This window comes from Melopsittacus undulatus, chromosome Z, assembly GCF_012275295.1.
Source record: "Melopsittacus undulatus isolate bMelUnd1 chromosome Z, bMelUnd1.mat.Z, whole genome shotgun sequence".
In the NCBI taxonomy this organism is placed as follows: Eukaryota; Metazoa; Chordata; class Aves; order Psittaciformes; family Psittaculidae; genus Melopsittacus; species Melopsittacus undulatus.
The window spans coordinates 289,895-312,610 of record NC_047557.1 but is presented as its reverse complement, the minus strand read 5'-3'; the positions used below and the strand labels follow the sequence as shown (position 1 = coordinate 312,610).

At 47.2% G+C, this 22,716-nt stretch overlaps 1 protein-coding gene across 1 annotated transcript in view; it reads left to right on the top strand.

Moving 5' to 3' along the window:
- Nucleotides 1–15,830, top strand: part of LOC115945992 (WD repeat-containing protein 7) — a 43,741-nt gene extending 27,911 nt beyond the window's left edge. Inside the window, exons 16-28 of the mRNA XM_034073199.1 lie at nt 1,593–1,642; nt 1,742–1,807; nt 4,481–4,599; nt 5,569–5,692; nt 6,579–6,692; nt 7,455–7,655; nt 9,028–9,214; nt 11,983–12,100; nt 12,179–12,328; nt 13,183–13,265; nt 13,465–13,564; nt 13,982–14,086; nt 15,623–15,830. Coding sequence (XP_033929090.1) covers nt 1,593–1,642; nt 1,742–1,807; nt 4,481–4,599; nt 5,569–5,692; nt 6,579–6,692; nt 7,455–7,655; nt 9,028–9,214; nt 11,983–12,100; nt 12,179–12,328; nt 13,183–13,265; nt 13,465–13,564; nt 13,982–14,086; nt 15,623–15,826 — 1,621 coding nt within the window. The 3' untranslated portion in view covers nt 15,827–15,830. The remainder of the gene's footprint in view (nt 1–1,592; nt 1,643–1,741; nt 1,808–4,480; nt 4,600–5,568; nt 5,693–6,578; nt 6,693–7,454; nt 7,656–9,027; nt 9,215–11,982; nt 12,101–12,178; nt 12,329–13,182; nt 13,266–13,464; nt 13,565–13,981; nt 14,087–15,622) is intronic.
- Nucleotides 15,831–22,716: the final 6,886 nt, after the last annotated feature.

The following is a 22,716-nucleotide window of genomic DNA, read 5'->3' as shown; positions in this document are numbered from 1 at the left end:
GGATTCATCCCTTTATCCCATTATCCCGTTATCCCATTGTCCCATTATCCCTTTATCCCATTATCCCATTATCCCGTTATCCCATTATCCCGTTATCCCATTACCCCATTATCCCATTATCCCGTTATCCCGTTATCCCTTTATCCCGTTATCCCATTATCCCATTATCCCGTTATCCCATTATCCCATTATCCCGTTATCCCGTTATCCCATTATCCCGTTATCCCATTATCCCATTATCCCTTTATCCCATTATCCCGTTATCCCATTATCCCGTTATCCCGTTATCCCATTATCCCATTATCCCATTATCCCTTTATCCCATTATCCCGTTACCCCATTATCCCATTATCCCTTTACCCCATTATCCCATTATCCCTTTATCCCATTATCCCGTTATCCCATTATCCCGTTATCCCATTATCCCATTACCCCATTATCCCTTTATCCCATTATCCCATTATCCCGTTATCCTGTTATCCCATTATCCCTTTATCCCATTATCCCGTTATCCCATTATCCCGTTACCCCATTATCCCATTATCCATTTATCCCGTTATCCCATTATCCCTTTATCCTGTTATCCCATTATCCCATTATCCCGTTACCCCATTATCCCATTATCCCTTTATCCCATTATCCCGTTATCCCATTATCCCTTTATCCCATTATCCCATTATCCCATTATCCCTTTATCCCATTATCCCATTATCCCGTTATCCCGTTATCCCATTATCCCATTATCCCTTTATCCCATTATCCCATTCTCCCATTACCCCATTATCCCCTTATCCCATTATCCCGTTATCCCTTTATCCCATTATCCCATTATCCCGTTATCACATTATCCCATTATCCCTTTATCCCATTATCCCATTATCCCGTTACCCCATTATCCCATTATCCTGTTATCCCATTATCCCATTATTCCTTTATCCCATTATCCTGTTATCCTGTTACCCCATTATCCCATTATCCCATTATCCCGTTACCCCATTATCCCATTATCCCGTTATCCCATTATCCCATTATCCCATTATCTCATTATGCCATTATCCCGTTATCCCATTATCCCATCATCCCTTTATCCCATTATCCCTTTATCACATTATCCCGTTATCCCGTTATCCCATGATCCCATTATCCCTTTATCCCATGATCCCATTATCCCTTTATCCCATTATCCCGTTACCCCATTATCCTGTTATCCCTTTATCCCATTATCCCATTATCCCTTTATCCCATTATCCCTTTATCCCATTATCCCTTTAACCCATTATCCCATTATCCCTTTATCCCATTATCCCATTACCCCATTATCCCGTTACCCCATTATCCCATTATCCCTTTATCCCATTATCCCATTCTCCCTTTATCCCATTATCCCATTCTCCCATTATCCCATTATCCCATTATCCCTTTATCCCGTTATCCCATTATCCCGTTATCCCATTATCCCATTATCCCTTTATCCCATTATCCCATTATCCCATTATCCCATTATCCCATTATCCCATTATCCCGTTATCCCGTTACCCCATTATCCCATTATCCCTTTATCCCATTATCCCTTTGATCCCGGTTTTCCATAGGTCATCCCAAGCGGAATGCTGGCGTTCCAAGGCTCCCCCTGCATCCCAAGGTACATCCCATTGGATCCCATTGGAATTCCCAAAGGATGATCCCGGTATTCCCATTGGGATTCCCACTCTCTCTTTCCCATCCGGTATTCCTGGCTTAGGGAATGTGGCTGCTCCATCGGATGCTGCTCCTGCTCCTTCCCATCCCTCTTTCCTGGTCAATGAAGGTATTCCTGGATGGGATTCCCAGTGGGATAATGGGATAATGGGATAAGGGGATAAAGGGATAATGGGATAAAGGGATAATGGGATAAAGGGATAATGGGATAATGGGATAAGGGGATAAAGGGATAAGGGGATAAAGGGATAATGGGATAAAGGGATAATGGGATAAAGGGATAATGGGATAATGGGATAAGGGGATAAAGGGATAATGGGATAATGGGATAACGGGATAATGGGATAACGGGATAACGGGATAATGGGATAACGGGATAACGGGATAATGGGATAATGGGATAATGGGATAATGGGATAAAGGGATAATGGGATAATGGGATAATAATGGGATAATGGGATAATGGGATAAAGGGACAATGGGATAAGGGGATAAGGGGATAATGGGATAATGGGATAAAGGGATAACGGGATAATGGGATAAAGGGATAATGGGATAATGGGATAAAGGGACAATGGGATAAGGGGATAAGGGGATAATGGGATAAAGGGATAATGGGATAATGGGATAAAGGGATAATGGGATAATGGGATAAAGGGATAACGGGATAATGGCATAATGGGATAAAGGGATAATGGGATAATAATGGGATAATGGGATAAAGGGATAATGGGATAACGGGATAATGGGATAAAGGGATAATGGGATAACGGGATAAGGGGATAATGGGATAATGGGATAACGGGATAATGGGATAATAATGGGATAATGGGATAACGGGATAATGGGATAATGGGGTAATGGGATAATGGGATAAGGGGATAATGGGATAAAGGTATAATGGGATAACGGGATAACGGGATAATGGGACAATGGGATAATGGGATAACGGGATAATGGGATAATGGGATAAAGGGATAATGGGATAATGGGATAATGGGATAACGGGTTAATGGGATAATGGGATAATGGGATAATGGGATAACGGGATAACGGGATAATGGGATAATGGGATAAGGGGATAATGGGGTAATGAGATTATGGGATAACGGGATAAAGGGATAATGGGATAATGGGATAACGGGATAACGGGATAATGGGATAAGGGGATAATGGGATAATGGGGTAACGGGATAAGGGGATAATGGGATAATAGGGTAATGGGATAATGGGATAAAGGGATAAGGGGATAACGGGATAAGGGGATAATGGGATAATGGGATAATAGGATAATGGGATAATGGGATAACGGGATAATGGGATAATGGGATAAGGGGATAATGGGATAACGGGATAACGGGATAAAGGGATAACGGGATAATGGGATAACGGGATAATGGGATAAGGTGATAATGGGATAATGGGATAATGGGATAAGGGGATAATGGGATAACGGGGTAATGGGATAATGGGATAATGGGATAATGGGATAATGGGATAAAGGGATAATGGGATAACGGGATAATGGGATAATGGGATAATGGGATAACGGGATAATGGGATAAGGGGATAATGGGATAACGGGATAAGGGGATAAAGGGATAAAGGGATAATGGGATAATGGGATAACAGGATAATGGGATAATGGGATAACGGGATTATGGGATTATGGGATAATGGGATAAAGGGATAACGGGATAACGGGATAATGGGGTAATGGGATAATGGGATAATGGGATAAGGGGGGGGGTTTCCTGCATGGAATAAGCCTGGAAGCACCAGTGATTCCCATAGGATTGGGCTTATATAGGCTATAGAAGTGGGGGTTATATGGGTGGGGTTATATGGTCTATAGGGGTGGGGCTTATATAGTCTATAGGGGTGGGCCTTATATAGCATATAGGGGTGGGTCTTATATGGTTGGGCCTTATGTGGTCTATAGTTGGTCCCTATATGGTCTATATGTGGTCCCTATATGGTTGGTCCTTATATTGTCTATGGTTGATCCCTATATTGTCTATACTTGGTCCCTATATGGTCTATATGTGGTCCCTATATGGTTGGTCCTTATATTGTCTATGGTTGATCCCTATATTGTCTATACTTGGTCCCTATATGGTCTATATGTGGTCCCTATATGGTTGGTCCTTCTATAGCTGATCCTTATATAGTCGCTACAGTTGGTCCTTATATAGTCTATACTTGGTCCCTATATAGTCTCTAGTTGGTCCCTATATGGTTTATACTTGCTCCTTATATGGTCTATATATGTTATCTCTATATACTCTATACTTGGTCCCTATATAGTCTATACTTTGTTCCTATATGGTCTATACTTGCTCCTTATATGATCTATATTCTTTATCCCTATATAGTCTATACTTGAACCTTATATAGTCTCTAGTTGGTTCCTATATAGTCTATACTTTGTCCCTATATGGTCTGCCCTTGGTTCTTATATGGTCTATATACCTTATCCTTATATACTCTATACTTGATCCCTATATAGTCTATACTCGGTCCCTATATAGTCTATACTTGATCCTTATATACTCTGTACACTTGATCCCTATATAACCTATACATTGTCCCTATATAGTCTATACTTGCTCCTTACGTATCACCCTCAGCACCGCTGCTCTCCCCACCCCATTCCTATCCCCCCCCCCAATCCCAACCCAAATCCCATAGGATCCCCCCCCCAATCCCAATCCCAACCCAAATCCCATAGGATCTAACCCTAACCCAACCCAAATCCCATAGGATCTCCCCCTATCCCCAGGCTGGAGCCAACTGGCCGCCCTACACTGTGTGATGCTTCCCGACCTCCTGGATCCCATCACATTCCGACCCCCCCTCTTGGAGATGCTGGCTCGTCGGTGGCAGGATCGATGCTTGGAGGTCATCCCAATCCCATTCCCATCCCATTCCCATCCCATTCCCATCCCATTCCCATCCCATTCCCATTCCCATCTCATCCCATTCCCATTCCCATCCCATTCCCATTCCCATCCCATTCCCATCCCATTCCCAACCCCATTCCCATCCCATTCCCATCCCATTCCCATCCCATCCCCATCCCATTCCCATCCCATCCCATTCCCATCCCATTCCCATCCCATTCCCATTCCCATCCCATTCCCATCCCATTCCCATCCCATTCCCATTCCCATCCCATCCCATTCCCATCCCATTCCCATCCCATTCCCATCCCATTCCCATTCCCATCCCATTCCCATCCCATTCCCATCCCATTCCCATCCCATTCCCATCCCAATCCCATTCCCATCCCATTCCCATTCCCATCCCATTCCCATCCCATTCCCATTCCCATCCCCATTCCCATCCTATCCCATTCCCATCCCATTCCCAATCCCATTCCCATCCCATTCCCATCCCATTCCCATCCCATTCCCATCCCATTCCATCCCATTCCCATCCCATTCCCATTCCCATTCCCATTCCCATCCCATCCCATTCCCATCCCATTCCCATTCCCATCCCATTCCCATCCCATTCCCATCCCATTCCCATTCCCATTCCCATCCCATTCCATTCCCATCCCATTCCCATCCCATTCCCATTCCCTTCCCATCCCATCCCCATTCCCATCCCATTCCCATCCCATCCCATTCCCATCCCATTCCCATCCCATTCCCATCCCATTCCCATCCCATTCCCATTCCCATCCCATTCCCATCCCATTCCCATCCCATTCCCATTCCCATCCCATCCCATTCCCATCCCATTCCCATCCCAATCCCATTCCCATCCCATTCCCATCCCATTCCCATTCCCCTTCCCATCCCATCCCATTCCCATCCCAATCCCATTCCCATTGGGAATAACGGGATGATCCCATTGGAATAGGTTCGGGAAGCAGCTCAAGCTTTGCTATTGGCTGAACTGAGACGTATGGAGCAGGATGGGAGGAAGGAAACCATTGATGCTTGGGCCCCTTATCTACCCCAATACATGGACACGGTCATATCCCGTAAGATCCTATGGGAATGGGGTCGATCCCATAGGAAAAGCCCATCCGGAGCCTCCCTATAGCATGGAAAACCCCATTAGATCCCATTGGATGCTGTCCATAGGGGCACAATGGGGCCACGGTTGTGATTGTCCTCATAGAGGAGGTTTAAGGTCCATTGGGATCAATGGGAATTCCAAGGGTTGGGAATGGTTGGGGGGAGGGATTGGGATGGGGAAAGAGGGATATGGGATTCCCAATGGGAATAGGGACTGGGAAAGAGGGATATGGGATTCCCAATGGGAATAGGGACTGGGAAAGAGGGATATGGGATTCCCAATGGGAATAGGGACTGGGAAAGAGGGATATGGGATTCCCAATGGGAATAGGGACTGGGAAAGAGGGATTTGGGATTCCCAATGGGAATAGGGACTGGGAAAGAGGGATATGGGATTCCCAATGGGAATAGGGACTGGGAAAGAGGGATTTGGGATTCCCAATGGGAATAGGGACTGGGAAAGAGGGATATGGGATTCCCAATGGGAATAGGGACTGGGAAAGAGGGATATGGGATTCCCAATGGGAATAGGGACTGGGAAAGAGGGATTTGGGATTCCCAATGGGAATAGGGGCTGGGAAAGAGGGATATGGGATTCCCATAAGGAATAGGGACTGGGAAAGAGGGATATGGGATTCCCATAAGGAAAAGAGGGATTTGGGATTCCCAATGGGAATAGGGACTGGGAAAGAGGGATTTGGGATTCCCAATGGGAATAGGGGCTGGGAAAGAGGGATATGGGATTCCCATAAGGAATAGGGACTGGGAAAGAGGGATATGGGATTCCCATAAGGAAAGGAGGGATATGGGATTCCCAGTGTTGTTAATGGTATCCCATGATATTCCCAGCGGGAGTGACCCCGGAATCCATCCCAATGGGAAGCACCAGCCCTGATCCTATAGGATCAGAAGCCAGGATCCAAGAGGAAGAGCAGGAGCTGGTGGATGATGACATTCCAGCAGGTGGGAATCATCCATAGGGAGCGATCCTATAGGATCCAATGGGATAAGCTCATCCTATGGGGCTTATCCTATGGATCCCATCCCAAATCCCATTGCAGTCCCTTTCCCATCCCAAATCCCATTGCAGTCCCTTTCCCATCCCATATCCCATCCCAAATCCCATTGCAGTCCCTTTCCCATCCCAAATCCCATTGCAGTCCCTTCCCCATCCCATATCCCATCCCAAATCCCATTGCAGTCCCTTTCCCATCCCAAATCCCATCCTTCCCATTGAATCCTGCCTTTCCCATCCCAAATCCCATTGCAGTCCCTTCCCCATCCCAAATCCCATTGCAGCCCCTTTCCCATCCCAAATCCCATTGCAGTCCCTTTCCCATCCCAAATCCCATCAATCCCATTCCAGGTTGCCTTTCCCATCCCAAATCCCATTGCAGTCCCTTTCCCATCCCATATCCCATCCCAAATCCCATTGCAGTCCCTTTCCCATCCCAAATCCCATCCCAAATCCCATTGCAGCCCCTTTCCCATCCCAAATCCCATCCTTCCCATTGAATCCTGCCTTTCCCATCCCAAATCCCACTGCAGTCCCTTTCCCATCCCAAATCCCATCCCAAATCCCATTGCAGTCCCTTCCCCATCCCAAATCCCATCAATCCCATTCCAGGTTGCCTTTCCCATCCCAAATCCCATTACAGTCCCTTTCCCATCCCAAATCCCATTGCAGTCCCTTTCCCATCCCAAATCCCATCAATCCCATTCCAGGTCTCCTCTCCCATCCCAAATCCTATGAGGAAAGGAGGAAACAAGCCACGGCCATAGTCCTATTGGGAGTCATTGGGGCCGAGTTTGGGGCCGAGCTGGAGCCTCCCAAGCTCCATTCCCGATCCCGGAATTCCAGCCAGATTCCCGAAGGATTTGGCTTGACCGGATCTGGGGCCAACTATTCCCTAGCCAGGCACACGTGTGAGTATCCCAATGGGAATGGGGTTTCCCTATGGGATTCCATAGGTTTCAATGGGGGATTGGGGTATCCATGGGTTTCAATGGGGGATGGAGGGGGTTGATGGGATAATGGGATGTTGGGAGGGGGAATCCTATATCTGCTGTTCCAGGCTTCTGGAATAGGGTCTGTGCTGTCTTTAAGGGGCCCTGGTTAGGGTCTTATGGGGGAATGTATAGGGGTAGGTGTTGTATATGGGTAATAGGTAGGGATAGCCATTCTATAGGGATAATAGGTATGGATATGGATTCTATATGGATAATGGGTATGGATATCCATTCTATATGGGTAATAGATATGGATATCCATTCTATATGGATAATAGGTATGGATATCCATTTTATATGGGTAATATATATGGATATGCATTCTATATGGATAATAGGTAGGGATATCCATTCTATATGGATAATATGTATGGATTCCCATTCTATATGTGTAAAGCATATGGATATGTGTAGATATATGGATAATAGGTATGGATATCAATTCTATATGGATAATACATATGGATATCCATTCTATATGGACAATATGTATGGATATCCATTATATATGGGTAAAAGATATGGATATGTGTATATATATACGGATAATATGTATGGGTATCCATTCCATATGGATAATAGGTATGGATATCCATTCTATATGGATAATAAGTGTGGATATCCATTCTATATGGATAATATGTATGGGTATCCATCCCATATGGACAATAGGTATGGATATCCATTCTATATGGATAATAAGTGTGGATATCCATTCTATATGGATAATAGCTATGGATATCCCTTCTATATGGATAACAGGCACGGATATGTATAGGTAGGTATGGCTATCCATTCTACATGGATAATAGGTAGGGATATCCATTCTATATGGATAGTATATATGGATATCCATTCTATATGGGTAATAGGTATGGATATCCATTATATATGGGTAAAACATATGGATATGTATATATATATGGACAATAAGTATGGATATCCATTCCGTATGGACAATATATATGGATATCCATTCTCTATGTACAATATGTATGGATATCCATTCCATATGAATAATAGCTATGGATATCCATTATGTATGGATAATAGATATGGATATCCATTCTATATGGACGATAGCTATGAATATCCATTCCATATGGATAATAGGTACAGATACCCATCCCATATGGACAACACCTCTGGCTATCCACCCCATACAGACAACACCTCTACTTATCCCTCCACCCCCTCCCTAACCCCAACCCCCTCCCTAACCCCATCCCCCCCCAATCCCCCCCCCAATCCCATTGCATCACCCCCATATTCCCTTCCTATCCCCTAGGCAAAGCCCTGACCTTCCTGCTCCTCCAGCCGCCCAGCGCCCGGCTCCCGGCGCACAGCACCATCCGTCGCACGGCCATCGACCTCATAGGCCGCGGCTTCACCGTCTGGGAGCCCCACATGGACGTGTCGGCCGTGCTGCTGGGGCTGCTGGAGCTCTGCGCCGAGGCCGACAGGCACCTGGGGAGGTGAGGACATGGCGGTGTTCCTGGTGTTCCCGGTGTTCCTGAGGTCGGGAATGCTGATGGGATATGGGGGAGGAGGATGGTGAGGGATGAGCGAAGGATGGTCAAAAGATGCTCAGAGGATGCTCAAATGATGCTCAAAAGATGCTCGGAAGATACTCATAGGATACTCAGAGGATACTCAAAGGATACTCATAGGATACTCAATGGATATTCAAAGGTTACTCAAAGGATGCTCAAAGAATGCTCAAAGGATGCTCAAAAGATGCTCAGAGGATACTCAAAGGATACTCAATGGATGCTCAGAGGATACTCAAAGGATGCTCAAAGCGCTTTGGGTACCAGTGAAGGATGCTCAAAAGATACTCAAATGATACTAAAAGGATGCTCAGAGGATACTCAGAAGATACTCAATGGATAATCAATGGATACTCAAAGGATGCTCGAGGGATACTCAAAGGATGCTCAAAGGCTTCACCATCTGGGAGCCCCACATGGACGTGTCGGCCGTGCTGCTGGGGCTGCTGGAGCTCTGCGCCGAGGCCGACAGGCACCTGGGGAGGTGAGGACATGGCGGTGTTCCTGGCTTCGGGAATGCTGGTGGGATATGGGGGGAGTGGGATGGGGAGGGGTGAGCGAAGGATGCTCAAAAGATGCTCAAATGATGCTCAAAAGATGCTCAAAAGACGCTCAAAAGATGCTCAGAGAATACTCAGAGGATACTCAAAGGATACTCATAGGATACTCATAGGATACTCAATGGATATTCAAAGGTTACTCAAAGGATGCTCAAAGAATGCTCAAAGGATGCTCATGAGATGTGCAAAAGATACTCAAAGGATACTCAAAGGATACTCAAAGGATGCTCAAAGGATGCTCAAAGGATGCTCAAAGCGCTTTGGGTACCAGTGAAGGATGCTCAGAGGATGCACAAAAGATGATCAAAAGATACTCATAGGATACTCAAAGGATGCGCAAAGGATACTCGAAGGATACTCGAAGGATGCTCAAAGGCTTCACCGTCTGGGAGCCCCACATGGACGTGTCGGCCGTGCTGCTGGGGCTGCTGGAGCTCTGCGCCGAGGCCGACAGGCACCTGGGGAGGTGAGGACATGGTGGCGTTCCTGAGGTTGGGAATGCTGGTGGGATATGGGGGGAGTGGGATGGGGAGGGGTGAAGGATGAGTGAAGGATGCTCAAAAGATGCTCAAATGATGCTCAAAAGATGCTCAAAAGATGCTCAGAGGATGCTCATAGGATACTCAAAGGATACTCATAGGATACTCAATGGATATTCAAAGGTTACTCAAAAGATGCTCAAAGGATGCTCATAAGATGTGCAAAAGATACCCAAAGGATACTCAAAGGATACTCATAGGATACTCAATGGATGCTCAGAGGATGCTCAAAGGATACTCAAAGTGCTTTGGGTACCAGTGAAGGATGCTCAAAGGATGCTCAGAGGATACTCAAAAGATGCTCAAAAGATACTCATAGGATACTCAAAGGATGCTCAAAGGATACTCAAAGCGCTTTGGGTACCAGTAAAGGATACTCAAAGGATGCTCAAAGGATGCTCAGAGGATACTCAATGGATACTCAAAGGATACTCAGAAGATACTCAAAGGATGCTGAAAGGCTTCACCGTCTGGGACCCCCACATGGACGTGTCAGCCGTGCTGCTGGGGCTGCTGGAGCTCTGCGCCGAGGCCGACAGGCACCTGGGGAGGTGAGGTTCCTGACTTCGGGAATGCCGGTGGGATATGGGGGGAGTGGGATGGGGAGGGGTGGGTGGAGGGGTTAGGGAATGGTGAAGGATGCTCAGAGGATGCTCAAATGATGCTCAAAAGATGCTCAGAAGATACTCGTAGGATACTCAAAGGATACTCATAGGATACTCATAGGATGCTCAAAGCGCTTTTGGTACCAGTTTAGGGTGCTCAGAGGATGCTCAAAAGATACTCAAAGGATGCTCAGAGGATACTCAAAGGATGCTCAACGGTTACTCCAAGGATACTCGTATGTTACTCAAAGGATACTCCAAGGATACTCAAACCCTCTCTCCCATTCCAGCATCACTCCCGGCCTCCCCCTGAGCCCCGCAGCAGACTCAGCTCACTCAGCACGCCACGCTCTGGCCCTCATCGCCACTGCCCAACCTCCAGCCTTCATCACCACCATCGCCAAGGAGGTGAGGATGAGCATCCCAAACCCCCCTCATCCCATGGGATGGAGGCCGGGATTCAGGTGCTCAAAGGATACAGAGGATGCTCAGAGGATGCTCAAAGGATACTCAAAGGATATGCAGAGGATACTCAAGGGATGCTCAACTGATACTCAAAGGATACTCCAAGGATACACTAAGGATACTCATAGGATACTCAAAGGATGCTCTACGGATACTCAAACGATATTCCAAGGATACTCATAGGATACGCAAAGGTTACTCGTAGGATACTCAAAGGATGCTCAACAGATACTCCAAGGATACTCGTAGGTTACTCAAAGGATACTCCAAGGATACTCATAGGGTACTCAAAGCATACACCAAGGATAGTCCAAGGATGCTCATAGGATACTCCGAGGATACTCCGAGGATACTCATAGGATACTCAAAGGATACTCATAGGATACTCAAAGGATACTCAAAGGATACTCCAATGATACTCCAATGATACACAGAGGATACTAATGGGATACTCATCGGATACTCATAGGATACTCAAAGGTTACTCATAGGTTACTCAAACCCTCTCTTTTATCCCATTCCAGCATCGTCCCAGGCCTCCCCCTGAGCCCCGCGGCCGACTCAGCTCGCTCAGCACGCCACGCTCTGGCCCTCATCGCCACCGCCCGGCCTCCAGCCTTCATCACCACCATTGCCAAGGAGGTGAGCGATCCCAAACCCCCCTCATCCCATAGGATCCAGGCCGGAATTCCCTACGGATCCCATCCATTCCCATTCCAGGTCCACAGGCACACGGCCCTGGCGGCCAACGCGCAGTCCCAACAGAGCATCCACACCTCCAGCCTGGCCAGAGCCAAGGGGGAGATCCTCAGGGTGCTGGAGATCCTCATTGAGAAGATGCCCACGGATGTGGTGGAGCTGCTGGTGGAGGTGGGATGCCGGGATCTGGGAATGAGGGTGGGATCGATGGGATATCGGGAATGGGAATGGGAATGGGAATGGGTTGGGAATGGGAATGGGTCCAGGCTTGGAGTGGGAATGGGAATGGGTTGGAAGTGAGAATGGGTTGGGAATGGGAATGGGTCCAGGTTGGGAGTGGGAATGGGAATGGGTTTGGGTTGGGAATGGGAATGGGGATGGGAATGGATCCGGGTTGGGAGTGGGTATGGGTTGGGAATGGGAATGGGTTGGGCATGGGAATAGGAATGGGTTGGGAATGGGAATGGGTCCAGGTTGGGAGTGGGAATGGGAATGGGTTGGAAGTGAGAATGGGTTGGGAATGGGAATGGGAATGGGTTGGGAATGGGAATGGATTCGGGTTGGGAGTGGGAATGGGTCTGGGTTGGAAGTGGGAATGGGTCTGGATTGGGAATGGGAATGGGTTGGGAGTGGGAATGGATCTGGGTTGGGAATGAGAATGGGTCCAGGTTGGGAGTGGGAATGGATCCGGGTTGGGAGTGGGAATGGGAATGGGTGTGGGTTGGGAATGGGTTGAGAATGGGAATGGGTCCAGGTTGGGAGTGGGAATGGGACTGGGATGGAAGTGGGAATGGGTGCGGGTTGGGAATGGGAATGGGTTGGGAGTGGGAATGGGTTGGGAACGGGAATGGGAATGGGTTGGGAATGGGAATGGGAATGGGTTGGGAATGGGAATGAGTTGGGAATGGGAATGGGTTGGGAATGGGAATGGGTCTGGGTTGGGAATGGGAATGGATCAGGGTTGGGAATGGGAATGCCGAAGCATTCCCGGCTGGATCGCTGGGATGCTCCCATCTCATTCCCAGGTGATGGACATCATCATGTATTGCCTTGAGGGATCCTTAGTCAAGAAGAAAGGACTCCAGGAATGCTTCCCAGCCATCTGCAGGTCAGTATTCCCAATGGGAATACCGCCCGGCATGGAAAACCCTATTGGGATCCCATTGGATCCCGACCCTCCATCCCTGCATGTATCCAAAGGCAGGTTGAATGGGGCAATGATTCCCTATGGAATAGAATCCAAGTCATTCCCGGTAGGTTATTCCCAGCATTCCCAATGGGATCCATCCATTATCCCGGTATTCCAGGTTCTATATGGTGAGCTACTATGAGCGGAGCCATAGGATAGCAGTGGGAGCTCGCCATGGATCCGTGGCCCTATATGATATCCGCACTGGGAAGTGCCAGGTAAGGCATGGAATTCCCATTATCCCTATGGGAAGCTCGGGATAGGATCCCTATGGAATGCTGCCGGTCACCCTTATGGTGATCCCGTGTAGATCCCAGTTTTCCAAAGGTATTCCCTAAAAAGCCTCTTTTCCATCCCGGAATTCCCAACATCTGGAATCCGACAACACCGGATTCATCCCATCCTTTCCCATCCCCCATCCCTTTATGGATCCATTCCTTTTCCATAGCGACATTCCCAAGGGAATCCATTGGGATCGGGATGGGATAATAGGGAACCTATAGGTGGTTGGGTGTCGTATAGATGCTTCCATTGGCGTTTTCCATAGGGATATGCTCCCAATGGGAACTTCCAGCTCCAAAGGTTGGGAATGGGAATTCCAAGCGGCATTCCCGACTTTTCCTTCCTCTTCCCAGACTATCCATGGCCATAAAGGGCCTATAACTGCAGTGGCTTTTGCTCCCGATGGAAGGTACCTGGCTACCTATTCCAACACGGATAGTCACCTCTGCTTCTGGCAGGTAGGGATGGATCCATAGGGATATGGGAATGGGAATGGGGTGGGAATGGGAATGGGTTGGGAGTGGGAATGGGTTTGGGTTGGGAATGGGAATGGGTGCGGGATGGGAATGGGAATGGGAATGGGTTGGGAATGGGAATGGGTGCAGGTTGGGAATGGGAATGGGAATGGGTCCAGGTTGGGAGTGGGAATGTGTTGGGAATGGGAATGAGTCCAGGTTGGGAATGGGAATGGGTTTGGGTTGGAAATGGGAATAGGAATGGGTTGGGAATGGGAATGGGAATGGCTTGGGAGTGGGAATGGGTTGGGAATGGGAATGGGATGGAAGTGGGAATGGGTTGGGAATGGGAATGGGTTGGGAATGGGAATGGGTTTGGGTTGGGAATGGGAATGGGTCCGGGTTGGGAATGGGAATGGGTTAGGAATGGGAATGGGAATGGGTTGGGAATGGGAATGGGTGCGGGTTGGGAATGGGAATGGGAATGGGTTGGGAGTGGGAATGGGAATGGGTTGGGAATGGGAATGGTTTGGGAATGGGAATGGGTTGGGAGTGGGAATGGATCTGGGTTGGGAGTGGGAGTGGATCCGGGTTGGGAATGGGAATGGGAATGGGAATGGGTTGGGAATGGGTCTGGGTTGGGAACGGGAATGGGAATGGGTTGGGAATGGGAATGGGTCTGGGTTGGGAATGGGAATGGGTCCAGGTTGGGAATGGGAATGGGTCCGGGTTGGGAGTGGGAATGGATCCGGTTTGGGAATGGGAATGGGTTGGGAATGGGAATGGGTCCGGGATGGGAATGGGAATGGGTCCAGGTTGGGAATGGGTCTGGGTTGGGAGTGGGAATGGGTTGGGAATGGCAGTGGGTCTGGGTTGGGAGTGGGATTGGTTTGGGAATGGGAATGGGTGCAGGTTGGAGTGGGAATGGATCCAGATTGGGAATGGGAATGGGTCTGGATTGGGAATGGGAATAGGTGCGGGTTGGGAATGGGAATGGGTGCGGTTTGGGAATGGGAATGGATCCAGGTTGGGAGTGGGAATGGGTTGGGAATGGGAATGAGTCCGGGTTGGGAATGGGAATGGGAATGGGAATGGGAATGGATCTGGGTTGGGAATGGGAATGGGTCTGGGTTGGGAATGGGAATGGATCCAGGTTGGGAATGGGAATGGGTCTGGGTTGGGAATGGGAATGGATCCGGGTTGGGAATGGGAATGGGAATGGGTCCAGGTTGGGAATGGGAATGGGAATGGGTTGGGAGTGGGAATGGGTTTGAGTTGGGAATGGGAATGGGTCCTGGTTGGGAATGGGAATAGGAATGGGTTGGGAATGGGAATGGGTTTGGGTTGGGAATGGGAATGGATCCAGGTTGGGAATGGGTCCAGGTTGGGAATGGGAATGGGTCCGGATTGGGAATGGGAATGGGTTTGGGTTGGGAATGGGAATGGATCCAGGTTGGGAATGGGATTAGCTCCATGTTGGAAGTGGGAATAACTCCCTCTTGGATCCAAGCCTCCGGAATTCCCACCTCCTCCCTGCAGATGAACACATCCCTATTGGGCAGCATTGGAATGCTGAACTCAGCCCCCCAGCTCCGCTGCGTCAAGACATTCCAGGTGCCCCCAGTGCATCCCGGTTCTCCCGGATCCCAGAATTCCCTACGGCTGGCACGGCTCATCTGGACTTCCAATAGGAATGTCATCCTCATGGCGCATGATGGGAAAGAGCATCGGTTCATGGTGTAGGGGTTGGAATTCTGCATGGGAATTCCATGGGAAACACAAGGAATGTCCATGGGGAAAGGTGATTTTCCAGGAATTTCATGGAAAACCAAAGGAATCTTAATGGAGAAAGGGGATTTTCCAGGAATTCCTTGGAAAACCAATGGAATATCGATGGAAAAAGGTGATTTTCCGGGAATTTCATGGAAAACCAAAGGAATCTTAATGGAGAAAGGGGATTTTCCAGGAATTTCTTGGAAAACATAAGGAATTTCAATGGAGAAAGGTGTTTTTCATGGAAAACCGAAGGAATCTTAATGGAAAAAGGTGTTTTTCCAGGAATTTCTTGGAAAACCAATGGAATATTGATGGAGAAATGTGATTTTCCAGGAATTCCTTGGAAAACATAAGGAATTTTGATGGAGAAATGTGATTTTCCAGGAATTTCTTGGAAAACTGATGGAATCCTAATGGAGAAAGGTGGTTTTCCAGGAATTTCTTGGAAAACCAAAGGAATATCGATGGAGAAAGGTGATTTTCTTGGAAAACAGAAGGAATATCAATGGAGAAAGGTGGTTTTCCAGGAATTTCTTGGAAAACAGAAGGAATATCAATGGAAAAAGGTGTTTTCCTTGGAAAACTGAAGGAATCCTAATGGAGAAAGGTGATTTTCCAGGAATTTCATGGAAAATGTAAGGAATTTTGATGGAGAAAGGTGTTTTTCTTGGAAAACCAAAGGAATATCAATGGAGAAAGGTGTTTTTCCAGGAATTTCTTGGAAAAGCAAAGGAATATCAATGGAGAAAGGTGGTTTTCCAGGAATTTATTGGAAAACATAAGGAATTCTGAGGGAGAAAGGTGTTTTTCTTGGAAAACCAAAGGAATATCAATAGGGAAAGGTGTTTTTCCAGGAATTTCTTGGAAAACCAAAGGAATATTGATGGAGGAAGGTGGTTTTCCAGGAATTTCTTGGGAAACAGAAGGAATTTTGATGGAGAAAGGTGTTTTTCTTGGAAAACTGAAGGAATGTCAATGGAGAAAGGTAATTTTCCAGGAATTTCTTGGAAAACTGAAGGTATATCAATGGAGGAAGGTGTTTTCCCAGGAATTTCTTGGAAAACCAATGGAATATTGATGGAGAAAGGTGTTTTTCCAGGAATTTCTTGGAAAACTGAAGGAATTTTGATGGAAAAAGGTGTTTTTCTTGGAAAACCGAAGGAATCTTAATGGAGGAAGGTGATTTTCCAGGAATTTCATGGAAAATTGGAGGAATATCGATGGAGAAAGGTAATTTTCCAGGAATTTCTTGGAAAACATAAGGAATTTCGATGGAAAAAGGTGTTTTTCTTGGAAAACTGAAGGAATGTCAATGGAGAAAGGTGGTTTTCCAGGAATTCCTTGGAAAACCAATGGAATGTCAATGGAGAAAGGTGTTTTTCTGGGAATTTCTTGGAAAACATAAGGAATTTTGATGGAGAAAGGTGTTTTTCCAGGAATTCCATGGAAAACCAAAGGAATTTTGATGGAAAAAGGTGTTTTTCCAGGAATTTAATGGAAAATTGAAGGAATTTTGATGGAGAAAGGGGTTTTTCATGGAAAACTGAAGGAATGTAAGTGGAGGAAGGTGTTTTTTTGGGAATTTCTTGGAAAACTGAACGAATCTTAATGGAAAAAGGTGATTTTCCAGGAATTTCTTGGAAAACAGAAGGAATCTTGATGGAGAAAGGTGTTTTTCTTGGAAAACTGAAGGAATATCAATGGAGGAAGGTGTTTTTCCAGGAATTTCATGGAAAACTGAAGGAATATAAATGGAAAAAGGCCGTTTTCCTGGAATTTCTTGGAAAATCGAAGGAATATCAATGGAGAAAGGTGATTTTCCAGGAATTTCTTGGAAAACTGAAGGAATATCAATGGAAAAAGGTGTTTTTCCAGGAATTTCTTGGAAAACAGAAGGAATCTTGATGGAGAAAGGTGTTTTTCTTGGAAAACTGGAGGAATGTCAATGGAGAAAGGTGTTTTTCCAGGAATTTCTTGGAAAACTGAAGGAATCTCAATGGAGAGAGGTGTTTTTCCAGGAATTCCTTGGAAAACCAAAGGAATATCGATGGAGAAAGGTGATTTTCTTGGAAAACAGAAGGAATATCAATGGAGAAAGGTGGTTTTCCAGGAATTTCTTGGAAAACAGAAGGAATATCAATGGAAAAAGGTGTTTTCCTTGGAAAACTGAAGGAATCTCGATGGAGGAAGGTGGTTTTCTAGGAATTTCTTGGAAAACTGGAGGAATTTTGATGGAAAAGGGTGTTTTTCTTGGAAAACTGAAGGAATCCTAATGGAGAAAGGTGATTTTCCAGGAATTTCATGGAAAATGTAAGGAATTTTGATGGAGAAAGGTGTTTTTCTTGGAAAACCAAAGGAATATCAATGGAGAAAGGTGTTTTTCCAGGAATTTCTTGGAAAAGCAAAGGAATATCAATGGAGAAAGGTGGTTTTCCAGGAATTTATTGGAAAACATAAGGAATTCTGAGGGAGAAAGGTGTTTTTCTTGGAAAACCAAAGGAATATCAATAGGGAAAGGTGTTTTTCCAGGAATTTCTTGGAAAACCAAAGGAATATTGATGGAGGAAGGTGGTTTTCCAGGAATTTCTTGGGAAACTGAAGGAATCTTGATGGTAAAAGGTGTTTTTCCAGGAATTCCTTGGAAAACATAAGGAATTTCGATGGAGAAAGGGGTTTTTCTTGGAAAACCGAAGGAATATCAATGGAGAAAGGTAATTTTCCAGGAATTTCTTGGAAAACTGAAGGAATATCAATGGAGAAAGGTGTTTTTCTTGGAAAACCGAAGGAATATCAATGGAGGAAGGTGGTTTTCCAGGAATTCTTTGGAAAACTGAAGGAATATCAATGGAGAAAGATGTTTTTCCAGGAATTCCTTGGAAAACAGAAGGAATATCAATGGATAAAGCTGTTTTCCCAGGTTTTCCATAGACACAAAGCTGCTGTTCCCATCAGTGCCGCGGCATTCCCATGGCTTCCTTTGGGAATGCCGCAGGCACAATGAGGCTGGAAAAGTGGGAAGGGATTGGAATTCCATTGGGATATTCCCAGTTCATGTTACTGGGATCAAGCTCTTCCCATTATCCCATGGATTCTGCTATGGAAGACTCTTCCCGAAGAATTCCTGCTGGGAAAACTCATGGAATGAAGCCCAAAACCTCCTTGGAATCCTCTTCCCATTCCCAAATCCATGGAATTCCATCGCTTTTGGGGGGGGGGGGAGGGGGGATATTCCCTATTCAGTGTTAGGAAGCGCCTCCGGAATTCCATAGGGAAGCAAGGACAACGTTTGGGAATGCTGTGGCCAATCCCTATAGGAAAAGCTCAGGCTCTGTCCCATATCCGCATTCATCCTAGTGCCCCAATGGAATTCCCAATGGAATTCCCAAGTGGAATCGCGCTCCGAGCCCATCATTCCCTATGTATCCCGGTGTTCCCAACCCATCCCATCGCATCCCAACGCGCGCGGGTCCCCCCCTTCGATGTAACCTCGTGGTCGCTATTCCAAGAACATGGATACAGGGATGAGATTCCCGATCCTCCTTTTCCGCCATTCCCGGATCTCTGTGTAAATCCCATCGGGATAATAAAAGCTGCCTGGAAGAAGGTGTCGAATTCCCACTTTTCCAACCCCCCCATTCCCAGTATTCCTTAAATCCCATTGGAATCCAAGCGTCCGGATCGACTTATCCCAGCATTCCAGAGGATGGGAATCCGCATGGATCAAGGTAAGGCAGGAAGAGGGACGGGATTCCCATTGGGAATACCGAGGTGGATCCAAGAGGAGCCTCATCCCATAGGATTTGTGGAGGAAGCCATCGGGAAGCAGGAGACGGGTGAGCATCCCTATGGATCATGGGGCTCATTCCCAATCCCATCGCTTCCAGTTGGGATAATGGGATCCATCCATATCCATGGAAAATCCCGTTCCCATCCCATTTTCCATGCTTATCCCAAACCCTTTCCCAATGCATCCATCCAAATCCATATGGATACGGATGGAATCCATCCATCCTTGGGGCATTCCCAATGGATACAGGCTTGGAAAACTGCTGAGCATCATCCCCCATTCCCTATGGATTGGGTGACCTCATCCCTAAGGAGCATCCATTCCCGATGGGAATGGTAGGGATAGGGATGATAGGGATGGGGAATGATAGGGATGGGAATGATTGGGATAGGGATCATAGGGATGGGAATGATTGGGATGGGAATCATAGGGATGGGAATGATAGGGATGGGAATGATAGGGATGGGAATGATAGGGATGGGAATGATAGGGATGGGAATAATAGGGATGGGAATGATAGGGATGGGAATGATAGGGATGGGAATGATAGGGATGGGAATGACTGGGATGGGAATCATAGGGATGGGAATCATAGGGATGGGAATCATAGGGATGGGAATCATAGGGATGGGAATCATAGGGATGGGGAATGTGCTTCCCTGTTTTCCAACCAGGGAATAGGGAATTCCCATCCTTAGGTGTGGATATCCCTATGGGAATGATGCTGCCTTCCCCCCCATAGCATTCCCAAGAGCTTCATCCCATCCATGGTAAATGGGAATGGGAATGTGGGAGAGCCAAGGGCATCCCATGGGATAACAGGGAAAGGGATGAGGAGCCGGATTCCCAATGGAGAATCCCAAAGATCCATGGGGAAAAGCTCCTTCTGGGAAGCTGGTTGGGAATAGGAAGGATGGATCCCTGTGATCCCAGTATCCCTGTGGAACCCACATCCCTATGATCCCAGTATCCCTTTGATCCTGCATCCCTATTGGTTGCCTGCATCCCTATGATCCCTGCATCCCTATTGGTTCCCTGCATCCCTGTGATCCCAGCATCCCTCTGATCCCAGTATCCCTGTGGTACCCACATCCCTGTGATCCCAGTATCCCTGTGATCCCAGTATCCCTGTGATCCCAGTATCCCTATTGGTTGCCAGCATCCCTGTTATCCCAGCATCCCATTGGCACCCAGTATCCCTGTGGTACCCACATCCCTATAATCCCTGCATCCCTATTGGTTGCCTGTATCCCTATGATCCCAGTATCCCTGTGATCCCTGCATCCCTATTGGTTGCCTGTATCCCTATGATCCCAGTATCCCTCTGATCCCTGCATCCCTGTATCCCAGCATCCCTCTGATCCCAGTATCCCTGTGATACCAGTATCCCTATTGGATCCCAGCATCCCTGTTATCTCTGCATCCCTATTGGTTCCCTGCATCCCTATGATCCCAGTATCCCTATTGGTTGCCTGTATCCCTATGATCCCAGCATCCCTATTGGATCCCAGTATCCCTATGATCCCAGTATCCCTCTGATCCCAGTATCCCTATTGGTTGTCTGCATCCCTGTGATCCCAGCATCCCAGTGATTCCAGTATCCCTGTTATCCCAGTATCCCTATTGGTTGCCTGCATCCCTATTGGATCCCAGCATCCCTCTGATCCCAGCATCCCTATGATCCCAGTATCCCTATTGGTTGCCTGTATCCCTGTGATCCCAGTATCCCTGTGATCCCAGCATCCCTATTGGATCCCAGTATCCCTGTGATCCCAGTATCCCTCTGATCCCAGTATCCCTATTGGTTCCCTGCATCCCAGTGATCCCAGTATCCCTATGATCCCAGTATCCCTATGATCCCAGTATCCCTGTTATCCCAGTATCCCTATTGGTTGCCTGTATCCCTCTGATCCCAACATCCCTGTGATCCCAGCATCCCTATTGGTTGCCTGCATCCCAGTGATCCCAGTATCCCTGTGATCCCAGTATCCCTCTGATCCCAGTATCCCTATTGGATCCCAGTATCCCTGTGATCCCAGCATCCCTCTGATCCCATTATCCCTATTGGTTGCCTGCATCCCTATGATCCCAGCATCCCTGTGATCCCAGTATCCCTATTGGATCCCAGTATCCCTCTGATCCCAGTATCCCTTTGGTACCCACATCCCTATGATCCCAGCATCCCATTGGCACCATCCCATTCCCACTCTCCCTTCCGGCCTCATCCCATTTAGTCCATTCCTTATGGAATTCCTTAGGGAATTCCTTAGGGAAATTCCCATAATCCTTCGGAATTCCTTAGGAAAACCCCAATAATCCAGGAATTGCCTATTGTGATTCCCAGGATCCATAGGGATAAGCCTGGAAAAGCTGGATTCAATAGGGACCCCATAGGGATCCCATATCGCAATTCCAGCTTGGAATGGGGCTGGAAGAGCATCCGAATCCAATGGGATCATTCCCAATGTCCCAGCCCTATAGGGCACCCCCCTAACCCTCTATGGGGTCCATAAGGGTGATCCCTATGGAGCATCATTCCCTATGGAAGAGCATCCATAGGTTTAATGGGGGGCAATGGGGTTAATGGGATGCAATGGGGTTAATGGGGGTGCAATGGGGTTAATGGGGTGCAATGGGGTTAATGGGGTGCATTGGGGTTCATGGGGATGCATTGGGGTTAATGGGGATGCATTGGGGTTAATGGGGTGCATTGGGGTTAATGGGGTGCAATGGGGTTAATGGGGGTGCAATGGGGTTAATGGGGATGCACTGGGGTTAATGGGGTGCATTGGGGTTAATGGGAGTGTATTGGGGTTAATGGGGATGCAATGGGGTTAATGGGGATGCATTGGGGTTAATGATATGCATTGGGGTTAATGGGGGTGCAATGGGGTTAATGGGAGTGCATTGGGGTTAATGGGGTGCACTGGGGTTAATGGGGGGGTGCATTGGAGTTAATGGGGTGCATTGGGGTTAATGGGGGTGCATTGGGGTTAATGGGGGGGTGTTAATGGGGGTGCACTGGGGTTAATGGGGTGCAATGGGGTTAATGGGATGCACTGGGGTTAAT